Below are 15,678 nucleotides of genomic sequence, written 5' to 3'. Positions count from 1 at the left end.
TGTTCTGTTCCATTTTTATGCCTTTTGTCAGTCGGCTGATCCCGGTAGGCTTTAATTCGTCCAAAGCTTTAGCTTTAGCGCTTGAGCTGTCAGACGTTATCAAGTAAAGTACATCGTGGATGTGTCTAAGGCGAGCAATTGGCAAGCAATCAATCTAGGGCTCCAACCATATAGTGTACATAAATAGTTTATGTGTTTACAACTGTATCACCGTAGTTTCAAGGAAATATTCCGACGCGAGTATTTTGCGGATATATAGATATATCCCAAAATACTATACATATTCCCGCAACTTCACCCAGTGGCTGATGTCTTGCGGATAGTCCCCCTTTTGCTTATGTTCCCGCTGCTGATTATGCAAGTACTAGTCATGTATTCACTACTAAAATACTAGCTATTGACTATACACCGCGTGAGGCCACAACGCGCGGCACAGCTCGTGGGCCGGTTCAAGGCACGGCTAACCTAAATCGGGAAGCCGCCCTTGAACTCTAAACACTCACGCCGGGTTCGCCTCGTCTCTGCGTGTATATTCCCTTCAAACCAATCAATCGTAATAAAACCAGCCAACAAAATAACTCACCAAGCATATGAGAGTCTTCAAAATCCCCTAAAGCGCCCAAGGGCCTGTGACAGAACCACAGAGCCATGGTACAGTGCCTGCAGTGCCAGAGCCCGGTGAAGCAGGCTCTGGCGGACCTGGACCTGGACCTGGACCTGGGCAGGGCTGAGGCCCAGTGGAAACCTGCGCTGTCGGGAGCGGGGCTGGGATGCGACACGCCAGGAGTTACCATAAATAGAAAGACCTGTATGTCGTGAGCTGTCTCTGAATGCGAGTTGAATACATACCATTTGAGACCTATGTAGCCGCATGGTCCCGCATGTCACCAGAAATAGAGTGGATAAGCATTCCAATGTCATAAGTAGCTGATAGTGTCACACAGGGAGATGCACGCTTACAATTTTCTCTAAGTCCCTTGCCCATCTTGTGTACGCTCTCCTGCTCTGTTCTTGGTCCATTTCCGGGCAGATCGGACCACTACTCGGTGCACTGACATCATGGTCAAACACATTGACTGCGTATGCAAGCACTTCTATGGCGGTAAAATCCACAACGTCTCCGAGAGGACCTTTCGACATCATCTTCAGCTAGCAAAGACGCCCCAGGAACGAGCTTACATTCGTGCAGGCAGCAAAGGAGATGCTAACCTCCTCCGGAAGATCTTTGCTGACCTGGGCTTTGAGGAAACCACTCAGAACGCGGCTGGCGCTAGCTCTTCTCGTGTGGGACACTCTGATCCCAACCCGGTGGCAGGTCCTTCTGGCCTTCTAGGCAAGCGTACACGACCTACGTCTTCTGATGACGAGGGAAACCGGTCTAGCTCACCCAAACGTGCTAGGCTCAGTGACAATGACGAGGACGAAGACGAACTTGGCAATGATCAGCATCATGATGAGCAGGTACGAGAGAACACTCCACGTCCGTCAGAACAAGAGGAAGAAGAGGTAATATGCTCAGCTTTTAATCAATTATACATGCACTAATAGTCTACACTAGGAGGAAGAGGAGGTTGAGCTCCAGCAGAGACGTACATTTCCCGTGATAGACATTGACGAGCTATCTCGGCTGTCGAAGAACCACAAAGCTCGGAACTCATGCAGCTATATACACCGAATACGTGATGCAAGTCTTGATGATCCCGTGGCAAAGTTATCAGCCGAGGTTCGCGATCGACTCAGAAACCCACCGCACGAACCAGCACCTGCTCTGAGTCCACTGGAAAAGCACAGTATACGCACGTTCTTTGCCCTCGAACATTCATCTCGCGCAGCCTTTGAGGCGGTCCGCTCCTCCGAAATTTTGACATGGGGCGATAGTGCCAAGGACCTTCTTCACTACGACGGCGTCGAGAAGCTCATGGCCAAGCTGACTGGTATCTACTCGATTAAGCACGATATGTGCTGGGACACCTGTCTCGCATTCACAGGTCCATTCGAAAACGACATGCGCTGCGCTCAATGCGGGAGGCATCGATACGATCAGCGAATACTTAGGAAAACGGGTCAGCGTGTCTCTCGACAATTCCATACGATTCCGCTAGGTCCTCTGCTCCAGGTGCTTTATGGGGACTCTAAAAGCGCTGAAGACCTCAACTATTGTGTGCGACGGACTCAGCAGATCATCAAAGAAGCTCTGGCAAACGGCCGTATCCCTGTCTATGATGACTTTGTCTCTGGCTCAGATTATCTCGAGGCTGTTCGGAATGGTGATATCACTGACAATGACATCGTTGTCATGATCTCTCTCGATGGTGCTCAGCTCTATTCTTCTCGGGAATCTGACTGCTGGCTGTATGTGTGGGTTATTCTCGAGTACTCACCAGACAAACGGTACAAGAAGCAGTACGTCTTTCCTGGCGGATTTATCCCGGGGCCTAAGAAACCGAAGAATGTTGACTCGTTCTTGTTCCCGGGATACCACCATGTCTCTGCTCTTCAGCGGGAAGGACTACAGATCTGGAATGCATGGTAGCAATGCCAGTACCTTGCGCGGATCTACCACTATCTGGCAACGGCAGACGGGCCCGGACTTGTTTATTTCAACGGGATGTGTGGCCACTGCGGGAAGAATGGCTGCCGCCTGTACTGTGGTGTTCGTGGGCGACGCAAGGCTCGTGGGACACATTATTATCCTGCTCTGATCAAGCCACGCAGGCCTAGCAGCTACAGCGTTGCCGGGTGCGATCATGACGACATATCTGTACACCGCATCCCTCCCACAGCATCAGCTGACTACTACGAGAATCTCAAGATCATCGTACAGGCTAGATCCGAAACGGCTTACGAAGATGCTCGTCAAGACACTGGCTTAACAAAGCCAAGTATCCTGCTAGGTCTTCAGCCTAGATACACGCTCCAAGTACCTCGGTGCCTCGCTCCCGACCAGATGCACTTGGCCGGCCTTCTTGCAACCTTGCACATTGATCTCTGGCGAGGCAATATGGAGCATTCACTCCACGACGATCCCACTACCTGGGATTTTGCGGTCTTGATGGATGACGCAATCTGGGCTGCTCACGGCGAGGATGTTGAGGCTGCAGGCTTCCACCTGCCGGAGAAGTTTGATCATAGGCCGCGAAATATCCAGCAGTACAGCAATTCTGGGTACCGAACCTGCGAGTACCAGATCTGGTTCTTTTGTCTCTGTGTCGGTCTGCTCCTTGGTGTGCTTCCTACTGAGTATTGGGCTCACTTCTGCAAGCTGGTTCGTGGCTTTCAAATTCTCAGTCAGCACTCGATCACGCCGGATGAACTGATTGAGGCGCATCGTTGTCTCACGTCATGGTACGAAGGCTACGAGAAGCTCTACTATGCCAAACGTGAAGATCGACTGCATTTCGTCCGACACAGCATTCATCAAGTCTTACATCTAGTCGACGAGACGATTAGCAAAGGTCCGCCCATATGCTACGCCCAGTGGACGATGGAACGAACGATAGGCAACCTTGGACAAGAAATCCGGCAACCCTCGCAGATGTACGAGAATCTGTCTCGCATTGGCATTCGTCGCTGTACCAAGAATGCTATCATGAGTCTCATGCCCGATCTCGATCCACCAAAACCACCCTCTGGGCTTGCCAAGGATGTCGGACATGGATACTTTCTCTTACATGCCCGCGACCGTTACGAGGTTGCTCCTGTGGATTCGGCACGAGTTGCGCTTATAGCTAACATGGGATGCGAGCCTCACAAGATTCGACGTTGGGCTCGACTCCAGCTTCCTGATGGTACAGTAACACGATGTGCCTGGCGCGAGAATGTTGCACGTCGAGCTAATGTTCGCATTGCTCGTAACGTCAAGGTCAGTGACTTATCAGATTATTTGATTGCTTTCCATGTTGTGCTACTAACACTCATGTTAATCAGTATGAATCAGACGGCACGACATGCATTGGCGAGGTGATGTACTATACACAAGTTCGCCTACCTCTCAATCACCCAACCGCGCCTGACGAAATCAGGTCCATTGCAATCGTCTGGAGATACTCAGATCCTGATCCCGATCTGATGAAATTATCTGAACGCGCATGTTGGACAAGCAGACATCTGGGAGATGAATCTGCCACTGTTATTGACGTCACCCAGATCACGCATCTTGTGGGCATGGTGCCTCATTTCCCTGTTATTCCGAGCACAGGTGAACCAGAGGAACAGTTTTTCCTGTGTTTAAAGCCGGGATTTGATGTAGCTACTTTTACACGCCAAGGAGATGAGCTTGAGGCAGACGAAGAGGAGGTGGAAGAGTAAACCGCAGTGTACTTTTGATTGTATACACAGGTGTCACTACATAGTTTATTTCTGCAGTCATTTTATTATTATTAACGACACGTGCATGGGCACATGCACTCCGGCTGACCCACATAAATGGCCAAATCACTGACTCCGCCCGAGCCGGTCGAGTTGCCCCTCACGCAAAACTGCTCCCATTAATAACCAGATCCGCTCAGGGGCTGGCAAATGATGCTCGTCGTCCATGTACTCCAAGTATCCGTGGCTTGCTCTCGCAGAGGACGATTGGAAGGTCGACTACCTCGGTAAGGACAGTTTCCCCAACTTCAAGAGAAGCTACCTCGACGATCTCGGGAACATCAGGCCCGAGATCCTGGCCAAGATGGAGGACAACCCCGAGGCAGCTGAGGCCATCCTCAAGGATTCCGAGAGCACGTCAGCATCTAGTCAAGGCGCTCGTTCCAAGGCTGCAAAATCAAGCAAGCGAAGCCGTTCTCCCTCTGCAGATGAAGCCACCGTCTCCACCAAGCGCGCCAAAGGGAAAGGCAAGGAAAAAGAAAACGGTATGTATTCGCTCGTCAGACTACAGTACACTAACACTAGTACAGATCCTGCCCCTCCTCCTCCTCCTTCCCCCGAAGCCATTTCCGATCAAGATAATCTGGATGACCCCAACCCGATGGGCGTGGGTGCAGACGAGGTCACTCGGCAGGACAGCCCTGTTATCGAGCGCGAGGATGCCCTTGCCATTGATCCTACCGACTGCACCCGCGTTAGCAATGTCGAACGTGACGACATTCCCGAGAACAGGGACGAAGAAGTGTTTGAGCCACATACGTTCCCCTCTGACTCACCTGATGCAAACGAAGAGGGGAGTTGTGAATCGTCTCCGCTTCCGTGGCTCGAGAAGGAGCGTGCAGAGAGGGAGCAATCAGAGCGTGCTGCCACTACCAACGCATGTGCCAGTGGGCTTCCCGCCGATCACGGTACATTTTCCTTTATTCTATATAATTTGAAGCTGATGTTCTGTTTACTTACAGCTGCTGCTTCTCGCCAAAAGGTGGCGACTCCCACCGAGCCGAGGACCACCGCAGCGCCAGCTCCAAGCCAAGACCTGGAGCAAGAGCCTCTTCCCCGCATGCTACCGGTGCTCAAATTCAAGCTGAGCAAGAAGGCCATCCCTGCAGTGCCTTCTGAAGAGGCGACTCACGAGCAGGATATATGTAGCCAAGTCCACACCTCGGCCTCAAGTACATCTACTCCCCTGTTGGTGTCACCACCCGTCACGAAAACCACGCGCTCAACGGCTCGCAAGTCGGCAGCTGCCACTACACCCTCCAAGCCACCGTCTCAAGCGTTCAAGTCTCGCGCTCAGGCTGTCCTCGAGAATCCCTCGTAAGTCTCTCTTATTTTATGTATACTACAGCTAACATGCTCTGATGTACAGTGAGTACACCAAAAAATCTCGCTCGCAGTCTCGCAAGGAAGGCTTTAGTGAGCCCGTTCCCGGCGCATTCGACCATAAACCGGAGGCTGGAGTGTCTGGTCAACACAAGGAGGAGGATGCGGCTAAGGAGGCCTTTGATCCTGGGGATAAGAAGGATGGAAGGTATGCTCTTCGCGGCCCGCCAACTCAAGTGTTTATTCTAACGTCCTTTTGCATGATGCACAGGACGCTCTGCGCCATTCGGTGGCTTGAGAAGGAGAAGAATAAAGGCAGCGTAGTCGACGAGTTCGACTTTGCTCGATACTACAAGAACCTGGCCCCAGGTCTCAAAAAGGTATGTTTTTCTCATTCTCACTATCGAGTTTATGACATATGCATGTTTTCATGTAGAAATACACTGCTGAGGCCAAGAAACTGGTGCGTATATCACAACTATACATGTTCTATCGTTCTAATCTATTTATCAGGTCGCTGAGGGTGCGTGGACCTCGAATACGTGCACGGCCATCGCCAGAGGGACGTTTCATTAGGTGGATACGGGTTAGCGGGTCAGCATTTTGGACTTGGTACGATTTCGGGATTGTTTCTGTTTTTATGATCGCGCCGTCGCCAGTGTGCTATCCACCAGGCCGCAGATTAGAACATCATCCCGCATGTGCTTAAAATAGATCCGGGGCGAATCATATTATTTGCTTTGCTTGCTATCGCATTATACTGCATATCCGATTCTGCCGGGTGATGCAGCTGTCTGCAGCGAAATGGACGATTTAAACCCACGTATTACAGCCAGCCGCATGTCCGATTCTGTCGGATGATGCACCTGTATGCAACAAAATGGAGTGCATACACCCATCTCTCGCAGACAGCTGCATCTGCGGCAATATGTGTGTGTATAGATCAAGCATGGCATGTCATTTTGCTGCATTGAGACGCATAATTCCAATCTGCGAAATTGGCACACAGATGCTAATAAACCGTTCTGACTGGAGTCTCCAATACCATCAAAGTCCGCATCATCCCACGGCCTGATGCATCGTCCCGCAGCGCAGGATTCCACTGGGGCTGAGGCGCGCCAGGTAGAGGACAGGGTAGAGGAGATTGTAAGGGTAGAGGATGGGGAGTGAATGATGGGGGCCGGGCAAGCACTGCAGGAGCCCAAGGTCAGTCACCCGTGCATACAAGCAGCACGTCTGGCACTGCGAAAAAAAAATGCGTCAGAAACAGCTTCGGGACGCTAGCACTGCACCAGGGGGGCTTACGGAGCAACAGAGGGCTGAGGGAAGTGGTCCAAAGCCATTCAAGACACCGTTCAAGACAGTGTCAGCAAACGAAGCCGAAAATCACGAACAGCCTACCTATGACGCAGAGCTTGTCCTTCTCGGGATCCCTCTACACCCTCCCCGCTCATCAGCGACTCCTCCACCTGCTTGTTTGCATGTACCTGTGTCTAGGCCATCTCAGGCTGCAGGCGCGGTGCTGGAGCTGGAGAACAGCATTAAGTGAGTGTATCCCATTGAAAGGTTGACACATATACTCACTTGTCACTATCACGAGCCGGCTCTGGACCCTCATGGGCACTTAAAAAGGCCAATGGCATTGGGCATGGCTTAGGCAGCGTGGAAGGGGTCAATGGTGGTGGTGGTCGAAGGCAAGGGCTTACGCATACTCGCACCATCATCGGGCAGTTCAAGTTCTAAGGCCAAAACATGTATGTCATTAACAAATCCGCCGATGTGAACATAAGTGGACGACGTCGAGTATGTAGCGAGTGAGAGGAGCGCGCGTCGGGTGTTCGTATCTACGCGAGTACATTAAGGAATATAGAATTTGACTTATATTCGCCCTAACTTCCTCGTGTTGGAATATTTCCTTGAAACTCCGGTGTATAGTATACTGTATAAGTGTACGGGTGGGCGTATATGGTTTATACTTTGTATGTAAACAGTTTTCTTTTGTTTACAAGACATTATAGCACCATAGTACGTCTGTAAGTGCTCAGAGACATTTGGACTGCACCAAAAATATTATAATTTTGTGCTGGTCCCAATAATAATGCTTGTTTTTGAATCGGACAAACAGAGTAATTGTTCCTGACTCCAGCCGCGAGCGTGATCAGGCACTAGTATATTTGCTGGGCACTTGCACCTACACTGAACAACGATGAATGAAACAAGCACGACTTTTAACAAGGTATATCTTCACCCGATATCCGAATCCTGTGTATCTAACCTCTTCCCAGCTTCGTGCTATAATTCAACATATTATTAGGGTTTCAGCCCACCGTGCACGTTTCCGTGCAATTGTGGAGCACCTCCAGATATCCCACCATACTGTAGATTTTCGACCTTAGGTTCACGGTGGCGTGGGAAGGTCGCGTCTCGGGCCAGTTTCCTTTTCCGAATGTCCCCTCCAATAAGTTCAACGGGCCGAGGCCGGGGTGGACAGCGTTCATTCTCAGGGACGCATTGAACCTGTCCCAGCCTGTCCCCTGGGTCGACGGCGTTGACCTCGAGGCCACCAATGCCTCCCCACGTCAGAACTGCAGCTTCGGCGCCGACTTGCAGGTACGTCTGTCTTGCCTAATCGTCCGACTCTATTGATGTTGATCTTTCTTTGCTTGTTATCGTCTACAGCATCGGCATTGTGTTCCCCTCGTTCCCCTCGCTCCCCTCAGGCCAACTCTTGTGCTCAGCCCCCTCCGTCCATCCAGCTATGGACCTTGGACCCAGTAAGCCTTATTTGTCTCCTCAAAGCCTTTCTGTTTGACGTGACTCGCTACTCGTGTTTGCCTTCAGGTCATTATCACCTCTCGCTGTTTCCTATCGCGTCGCTGACGGTGAGTTTTTATGCTCTTCTGGCTCTCCAACTCACTTACCCAAATATAGGATTTTTGGTCAGTATCAGCTTAAAAACGGCTGGCGTTCAGTGCGACAACCCCAGCCTACCCCATCCATTCGTTTTCCCATCGCTCCCTACCACATCCTTGCTCTCACCTGCTCTCGTTTTATCATCGCCTCCTCTCGTCTCATATCCTATCACCTCATCCTCGTAATTGCCCACCCGCTCGCTTGTTACTCATACCACGTTCCCTATCCTAATCCACACCATCATGTCTGCCCTTGCCGGTTTCTTATCAGCTCAGTACGTGCCTGATTGCTACCGCCCTCTCATGCCGGGGCGTGGACTTGCTATCATCACTCTAATCGACTTCCCCTTTCCGCGTTCTTGGATCTCTTCTGAGCCCCCCTCCGCTGATGAACTTGACAACCTCTTCTCAACGAACTCCCCCGAGGATGGCCCGTTTGATGTCTGCAGAATCCCCATTCCCCCTTATGGCACCTTCCTCACCTTCGAAACACTCGCCACGCAATGGAGGAACGGCTATCGTTCTATTCGCGTCGAGGTCGACAGCGTCATTCGCTATCTACCATTCTGGTTTGGCACATACTGGCACGCCATCTGCCCCGCCATGTTAGCGCAAAACGTGTGGACAAAGGCGCATGCTTGGGCACATCTCAACATTCACTCCAGCCTGGCGCCCACCATCTTCGCCCACATTCCCTCCGCTCTCGACAAGTTCTTCAAGGTCGTCGGGTGGGACTGTCCTCTGGAAGGGACCCCTCTCCGTTCTCTGCAGCTCGCCGATCTTTTTTCAGATGACTACCTCCCGGGCAATATCATCGACGCCTGTACGTCAATGATCCGTGGCTGGGCCTCAAGATCTCCCACCAGCCGCAATGTAGTCATCGACTCCCTCAATTTCCAGATCCCTTTTTCAGCCGAGATCCGCCCCACTGTCGAGTGGGATCAGTTCGACACTGGGGCACCCGGGCACCTCACTCACCTTCGCGATCTCGCAGATCGGCTGCGCGTTCGCAATTTTGACGGCATCATTCATCCTTTCCACGATCACCGCAACGACCACTTTGTGGCTGCGTTCTTTGACACCCGAACCGGCCAACTAAGTGTCGGAAACTCGCTTCGCCCTCTTCCTCGAACTCCTATCCCGCATCACGATCTCGCCGGCTACCGCAAGTTCGCCCGCAAGCTCGATCTCAGCCTGCAAGACAACATCGGTGCCATACCCCATTCCATCCAAGACGACTCGTTCTCATGCGGTATCATCACGCTCAACACAATCGAGCGCTTTGTCTTTCCTGCTGTTCGTCCCTGGTCAAAGGCCACCAAGTTCTTGGAGCGCGTCGAGTTTGCCCTCCTTCTGGTGACGCAGCAGGGGACTCAATATGAACTTGTAAGTTCTCACTTCATCTCTCATTTCCGTATGCTTATCACTCTCTAGTCCGACATAGGCCTTCCTGACGAGCTCATCCCCCAGCGACACAATGGAGGACGGCTCTACTTTGACCTCCCGACCCATCCGGACACTGACGCTGAGGATGGCAGGTCAGAGGATGGCAACAACTCCACGAGCATTGACAGCGACTCAGACACCAGTGCTGACTCCTCCGACGATGACTCAGATCCTCCCCGACCCCCCCTTCGGTCTGCAAGACCTCTGCCCTCCCACCCCACACTCTCCCAGTCGAGCCTCAATTCTTTCTTCTCGAGGGTATCGCGGGATGAGCTGGAGGTAGAGAGGCTGCGCACAAAAGCAGATCGGGAGGCCGAACGTCTGGACGACGCTCACAAACTCGAGCGTGAAGCATCACTCCGGGAGCTTGGGCTCAGGGAGCGCAAGAGGGAGAGGGAGAGGGAAAAGAAGCGTCGCTATCGCGAGCGTAGGAGGGCCAGACAGGTGCGCAATCATATTCTATTCCATCTTTCTATCTACTGACTAGAACAACCAGACGACTGCTCGTTCCAGCAGCGTCTCCTCCACCATCACCCTCCAGCAGCCCTCCTCACCCTCCTCACCCTCCTCACCCTCCTCTGCTGCCACGATTCTTCCCGCCCCATCTGCTGAGCTCTCTCGCCCTTATCGCCATTACAGCCAGCAGGATCAATCATACCGGGACTCTCGTGGACGCAAGCGTACACACGAAGAGGTCGATGCTGAGAGATTCAACTGGACTCATCCAGTGATCTTCCAGCAGATCGACCACGCTGCTCAAGTCGTTGGGTGGTCACCAACCGCCATCGTTCGTCACCTTCGCATCGTCAACCCCCAGCAGTTTGCAACGCTCAAGTCTCAAGTTGTCGGCCGGTGGATCAACCGTCCTCAGAACGGACTTCCGCACTGGCGAGATGTCGTCATCAAGCGCGTCTCAACAGGGTACAGACCCCATGGGTTGCCCACTAGGAGTGGCATTTTGGTGCGTGCATTCACTGTTGTCTTATCGTAATTCTTCTAACCTTATTGATGTAGGATCTGTTCCCCAATCTTGTCACGGCGATCATCGACCAGCTCTGCTATCTTCGAGCTAGTGGTGTGCCAATGACGATCATCTCTATCCGCGCCCTGATCCTTGCTCGCATCGCCCACCACACTCCTGAGCTGCTCCGTACCATCGCCCCTGACAAGAAGCCCTTCCTATGCTCAAAGTCCTTCGTCCGCAAGTTCGTCTATGAGAAGCTCAAGTGGGTCGTGCGCTCCTCAACCCGTGCAGCCCAGAAGACCCCCGACAATGCAGAGGAACAGATATTTGAGCTGTTCCTTCGCCTCGTTTCTTGGTTTCGCGACACTGTGACTCGCCACCCCTCGCTGCTAGTCAACTTCGACCAGACTCAGGTCGTCATGGCCGACACCACCGCCAACACCTTTGACGTCGAGGGGTCGAGGCAAATCTCTGTCCTCGGGAAGGAGGAGAAGCGTGCCTTCACGGCGGTGGTCGGTGTTTCTGCGTCGGGCGATGTCCTCCCGACGCAGTTCATCTTCAAGGGTGCCACCGAGCGCTCCATTCCCTCCCCAAACGCGCGAGGTCGAGGCGAAGCTAGCTCCCTCGGCTTCGTCTACTCCTGGAACCACCTCAACTACTGGTCGAACTTGTCGACCATGGAACAGTACTTCGCCAACATCATTGTCCCTTACTTCACCAACCAGAAGCTACTCCTGGGCTACCCCGACAATCAGGAGTGTGTCGTGCTCCTCGATTGTTGGTCAGTTCATCGCAGCCTTGCTTTCCGATCCCTCATCCGCCGCCGTTGGCCCTGGATTCGACTTCAGTACATCCCCGGGGGCACGACCGGCATCTGCCAGCCCTGCGATGTCGGCGTGCAGCGCCCATACAAGCTCGCAATCAAGAAATCGCAGCTTCAAGACACCGTCGATGAGGCCCTTGCTCACCTTGCCGACAACAATGACCCTTCGTCATTCACAATCGACAATCGTATCAGTACACTCAGGGATCGGTCGGTCTTGTGGGGTGTGCAGGCATATGAAGCTGTCAACCATCCCGAGCTCATCAAGCAGGTAAGTTTTCTCATTTCAATCCATGGCTGGTACACTAACAAAGTCTACAGGCCTTCGCTCGCTGCGAGGTTCGAGGAGGATTCAACCTCTCCTTCGAATCCATTACCAGCCTGGCCGCTCTCAAGGTCCTTCGCGAGCTACCCCGCACCTCTCCGGACCTCTTTCGGCGCATCTCCCAGTACACCGAGGACGACGGCATCACACCTGAGGCTAACACAGTGCCGGACGGAGACACAGCCTCCTCTGACAACATTGATCCTTTCGAAGACGAAGACGAGCACGATGACGACACTTGGATGGAGCCCGCTGATCTCATGTCGCGAATCCTCCACCCAGGTGATGTCAACGTCTCTGCTGCCTCCACCTCGACCCCTGGCATGGCAGACGATCTCGACGTCGACGTGAGTGTTCTGCAAGTCCCTGACCCTGACACGGTGGATTTGGGCAGGGGGAAGCGCCGTCGTGTTACCAGTAAGCGCTACTCGGGTTTCTTAGGCCATTAGAATAGTTTATCACGCTTGTTTTGTTCTCATTGCAATTCTATCGGGTTTTTGGCTGTCTTTACAATTTGTCCACCTATTTAAGTTCATGGTATCGACCTAAGGGTGGACTGTCCACCCCCGGAAGTTCAGTTCACATGGGGGGGTGGACAGGGGACTGAACCTAAGGTCGAAAATCTACAGTAATGGCCTCCTGCCGGTGTTGGATATTCAAACACGTCCAGCCACTACTCTCGCTATGGTCGAGCGTGCACTCCAGCTTCAAACGGTAAGCAGATCGCTTTTTCTACTTTAAGCACTAGTATTTATAGCATGACCCATATTTTGGGTGCACCGGTTCAGGCAATAGATACGTGGAGCGGTGAACACCCGGAGCTTGCAGCACTACATATCAATGCTGAAGACTGGGAGTGTCTATCTCATAGTAGACAAGTACTTTCACGTATTTTATAGCACTGTAGGACCACTCTAGAATGATATGTGCAATGATGAAGCTCTCAATTACATAATCACACTGGCTGAGGACTGAGGAGTACACACTACAGCGCGTTGTCTCAGATATCCCCTAGTCTCAGCCCAAAGTCTCAAGTTCACGCAACATCCTAACCAACATCACTCCATACATCTTGTATCATGGGTAGAACAGACGACGAGCATGCAGCCCGCCAAACCCTTGTCAAAAGTATCAGCAAGCTATCCAAACAGCTGCCCGAATCAATCCCTATTACACGAAATCTGACCTTCGCAGCACTTAATCTCAATCACTATGGACAACGCTCGTTCAAACGAGGTCTTTGCAACAACGGTGGGCAAGCTTCTTCAACAACGATACAGAATCCCGTTCCACGCAAAGAATGGTCAGATCCGCTGCCTGGCTCACGTGCTCAATCTCATCGTCCAGGCAATGCTTGCCTCGTTAAAACTCGTTGATGACGACCCCGACATGCAAGACTACTGTACTTTTTCGACCTTAGGTTCGTCCCCTGTCCCACCGGACCGGCGAACCGAACCTAAAATGCGTGGACAGTCCCACCGTCACAGCGTGGACGAACCTATTTGCGTGGACATTGTGTAAAGCATGTAAAATAATACAAATAAGGGGGCAAAAAACATGTACAAGTGCGACAAAACTACCTAGTGACCTACAAAACCATCATATTGCTTGTTTGAGGTACGACGCCTCTTACCTCGCCCAAAATCCTCGTCGTTGTCAAGCTCGGGGACGTTGATGGTGTCCAGATCAAGTTCGTGTTCATCAGCGATTCCCGGGCCTGGCAGAGATGCTTGAGCAGCGGCCCCGGCGTCTGGGTGAAGTATACGAGACATAAGGTCGGATGGCTCCATCCAGGAATCGTCATCAATGTCGTCATCACCTATGAATGGGTCATCATTGTCGTCCTCCGCGTCGGAGGCCGGGTGAACGTCCTCGTCTTCAGGCAGATCCTGGTTGGAATCGATTGCGTTGCCAGCCTCTGGGCTCGAAATACGATCCCAAAGCGCCGGCTCGCTACGAGGGAGTTCACGAAGCAGCTTTCGGGCGTCTCGACTCGTAAGGGATTCATAAGAGAGATTATACCCTCCACGGACCTCACAGCGAGAAAAAGCCTGTCGCATCAGGTGTCAGAGTAAGTACAATTAAAAAATATGCACCAATCACCTTGCGGATAAGCTCGGGCTGATTAATATCATGCCATGCCTGAACCCCCCACGCTACTGATCGGTCTCGAAGGGTGGAAAGACGAGTGTCAATCTTCAGTGCCAAGGGATCGTCGCTGGCCTCCAGGTGGTGTACGGCCTCATCAACTGTGTCTTGTAGCTGAGACCTCTTGATTGATAGCTTGAACGGGCGTTGCACGGCGACATCAAGGGGCTGGGCAATGCCGGTAGTGCCACCAGGAACGAACCGGAGACGCAGCCAGGGGTACGACTTGCGAAGCCAGCCAGTAAACGGCTTACCACGATGAACAGACCAACAGTCCAGCAGAATAGTGCATTCCTGGTCGGGAGGGTAGCCGAGGAGCTCTTTCTGACGTGTGAAGTACGGAGCCACTACGAGCTCGATGAACTGCTGCATAGTACGGAGATCGGACCAATAATTGAGGCGATTAAGCGAGTACAAGAACCCCAGGTCAGAGGCTTCAGACATCCGGGGAGCTGACGCTGAGGGGAGAGAGCGGTTGGTGGATCCCTTGAATATGTACTGGATGGGGAGAACATCGCCTGACGCTGAGATAGCAAGGACAGCGGTAAACGCACGCTTTTCTTCCTTTCCGAGCACCTCAACCTGCTTAGAGCCCTCAACCTCAAACGTATTTGCCGTGCTGTCGGCCATGATGACTTGAGTCTGGTCGAAGTTAATCAAGAGGGAGGGGTGATCAACTGCGCTATCCCGCACCCAGAGTGCTAGCCGCAGGAAGAGCTCGTATATCTGCTGCTCTGCGTCTTCAGGTGTCTTTCGAGCTGCACGAGTGGACGCTCGAGGGACCCAACGGAGATTGAGATAGACGAACTTGCGAACAAACGACTCTGAGCACATGAAGGGCCTTGCGTCAGGAGCGTGAGCTTCGAGCAGGTGAGGGACATGACGGGTAATGAAGGCGAGCATGATCGCTCGTATTGACGCAATGGAAAGGGGTACACCACCTGCGCGAAGGAGGCGCAGTTGATCGGCTATTTGCTCAACGACATCAGGGTACATACTCTACAAAACAATCAGTAACAGCAAGCATGCTAGATAGATTGATACGCACCAAGATCCCGTTACGAGTGACTCGCCCGTGTGGCAAATTCCCCATAGCCAGCTTCGCATAGATGCGGGGATGCCAGTCCTTATTGCCAGTCTCATCAGAAACAATCCAACGACCGACATTCTGCGGCCAGAGACGACCAAACTGCTCCGAATTTGTCAACTTTAACTGCCTGACGATATCCGCCTGAGACCATCCGACTGCACGTCTTGCAGCGTCTATCTGAGCGAAGATAGCTGGTGTGACCCAATCAAAGCGTTGTGCCTCAGCGTGTTCATTGATTCGCTTGCGACCACGTGAGTCCTTGTCCTGGCGGGCAAGCTC

At 52.4% G+C, this 15,678-nt stretch overlaps 4 protein-coding genes across 4 annotated transcripts; 3 read left to right on the top strand and 1 right to left on the bottom strand.

Annotated features, from left to right (window-relative positions):
• Positions 1-1,059: 1,059 nt before the first annotated feature.
• Positions 1,060-4,308, top strand: CONPUDRAFT_150590 (uncharacterized protein; the record flags this gene model as incomplete). The annotated part of the gene is made up of 4 exons (XM_007766979.1): positions 1,060-1,506; positions 1,559-2,485; positions 2,543-3,862; positions 3,928-4,308. 4 exons carry the CDS (start codon positions 1,060-1,062, stop codon positions 4,306-4,308), a joined length of 3,075 nt encoding a protein of 1,024 aa, XP_007765169.1.
• A 226-nt stretch (positions 4,309-4,534) lies between these two features.
• On the top strand, positions 4,535-7,434 carry CONPUDRAFT_70511 (uncharacterized protein; the record flags this gene model as incomplete). The annotated part of the gene is made up of 10 exons (XM_007766029.1): positions 4,535-4,853; positions 4,899-5,276; positions 5,331-5,685; positions 5,738-5,899; positions 5,963-6,071; positions 6,128-6,154; positions 6,492-6,621; positions 6,782-6,837; positions 6,956-7,236; positions 7,353-7,434. The coding sequence occupies 10 exons, from the start codon at positions 4,535-4,537 to the stop codon at positions 7,432-7,434; spliced, it is 1,899 nt and encodes a 632-aa protein (XP_007764219.1).
• A 3,698-nt stretch (positions 7,435-11,132) lies between these two features.
• CONPUDRAFT_47610 (uncharacterized protein) lies at positions 11,133-11,882 on the top strand (the record flags this gene model as incomplete). Its single annotated transcript, XM_007765832.1, has 1 exon — positions 11,133-11,882. A coding segment is annotated over one exon (750 nt), but the record flags the coding sequence as incomplete, so codon positions are not given.
• Positions 11,883-14,489: 2,607 nt separating this feature from the next.
• Positions 14,490-15,101, bottom strand: CONPUDRAFT_41018 (uncharacterized protein; the record flags this gene model as incomplete). Its single annotated transcript, XM_007765788.1, has 1 exon — positions 14,490-15,101. A coding segment is annotated over one exon (612 nt), but the record flags the coding sequence as incomplete, so codon positions are not given.
• Between the last annotated feature and the right edge of the window lie 577 nt (positions 15,102-15,678).

The sequence above is a fragment of the Coniophora puteana genome (genome assembly GCF_000271625.1).
Source record: "Coniophora puteana RWD-64-598 SS2 unplaced genomic scaffold CONPUscaffold_2, whole genome shotgun sequence".
NCBI classification, from domain to species: Eukaryota; Fungi; Basidiomycota; class Agaricomycetes; order Boletales; family Coniophoraceae; genus Coniophora; species Coniophora puteana.
Note: the sequence above shows the minus strand (reverse complement) of the source record. Positions and strands in the feature narration are given on the sequence as shown.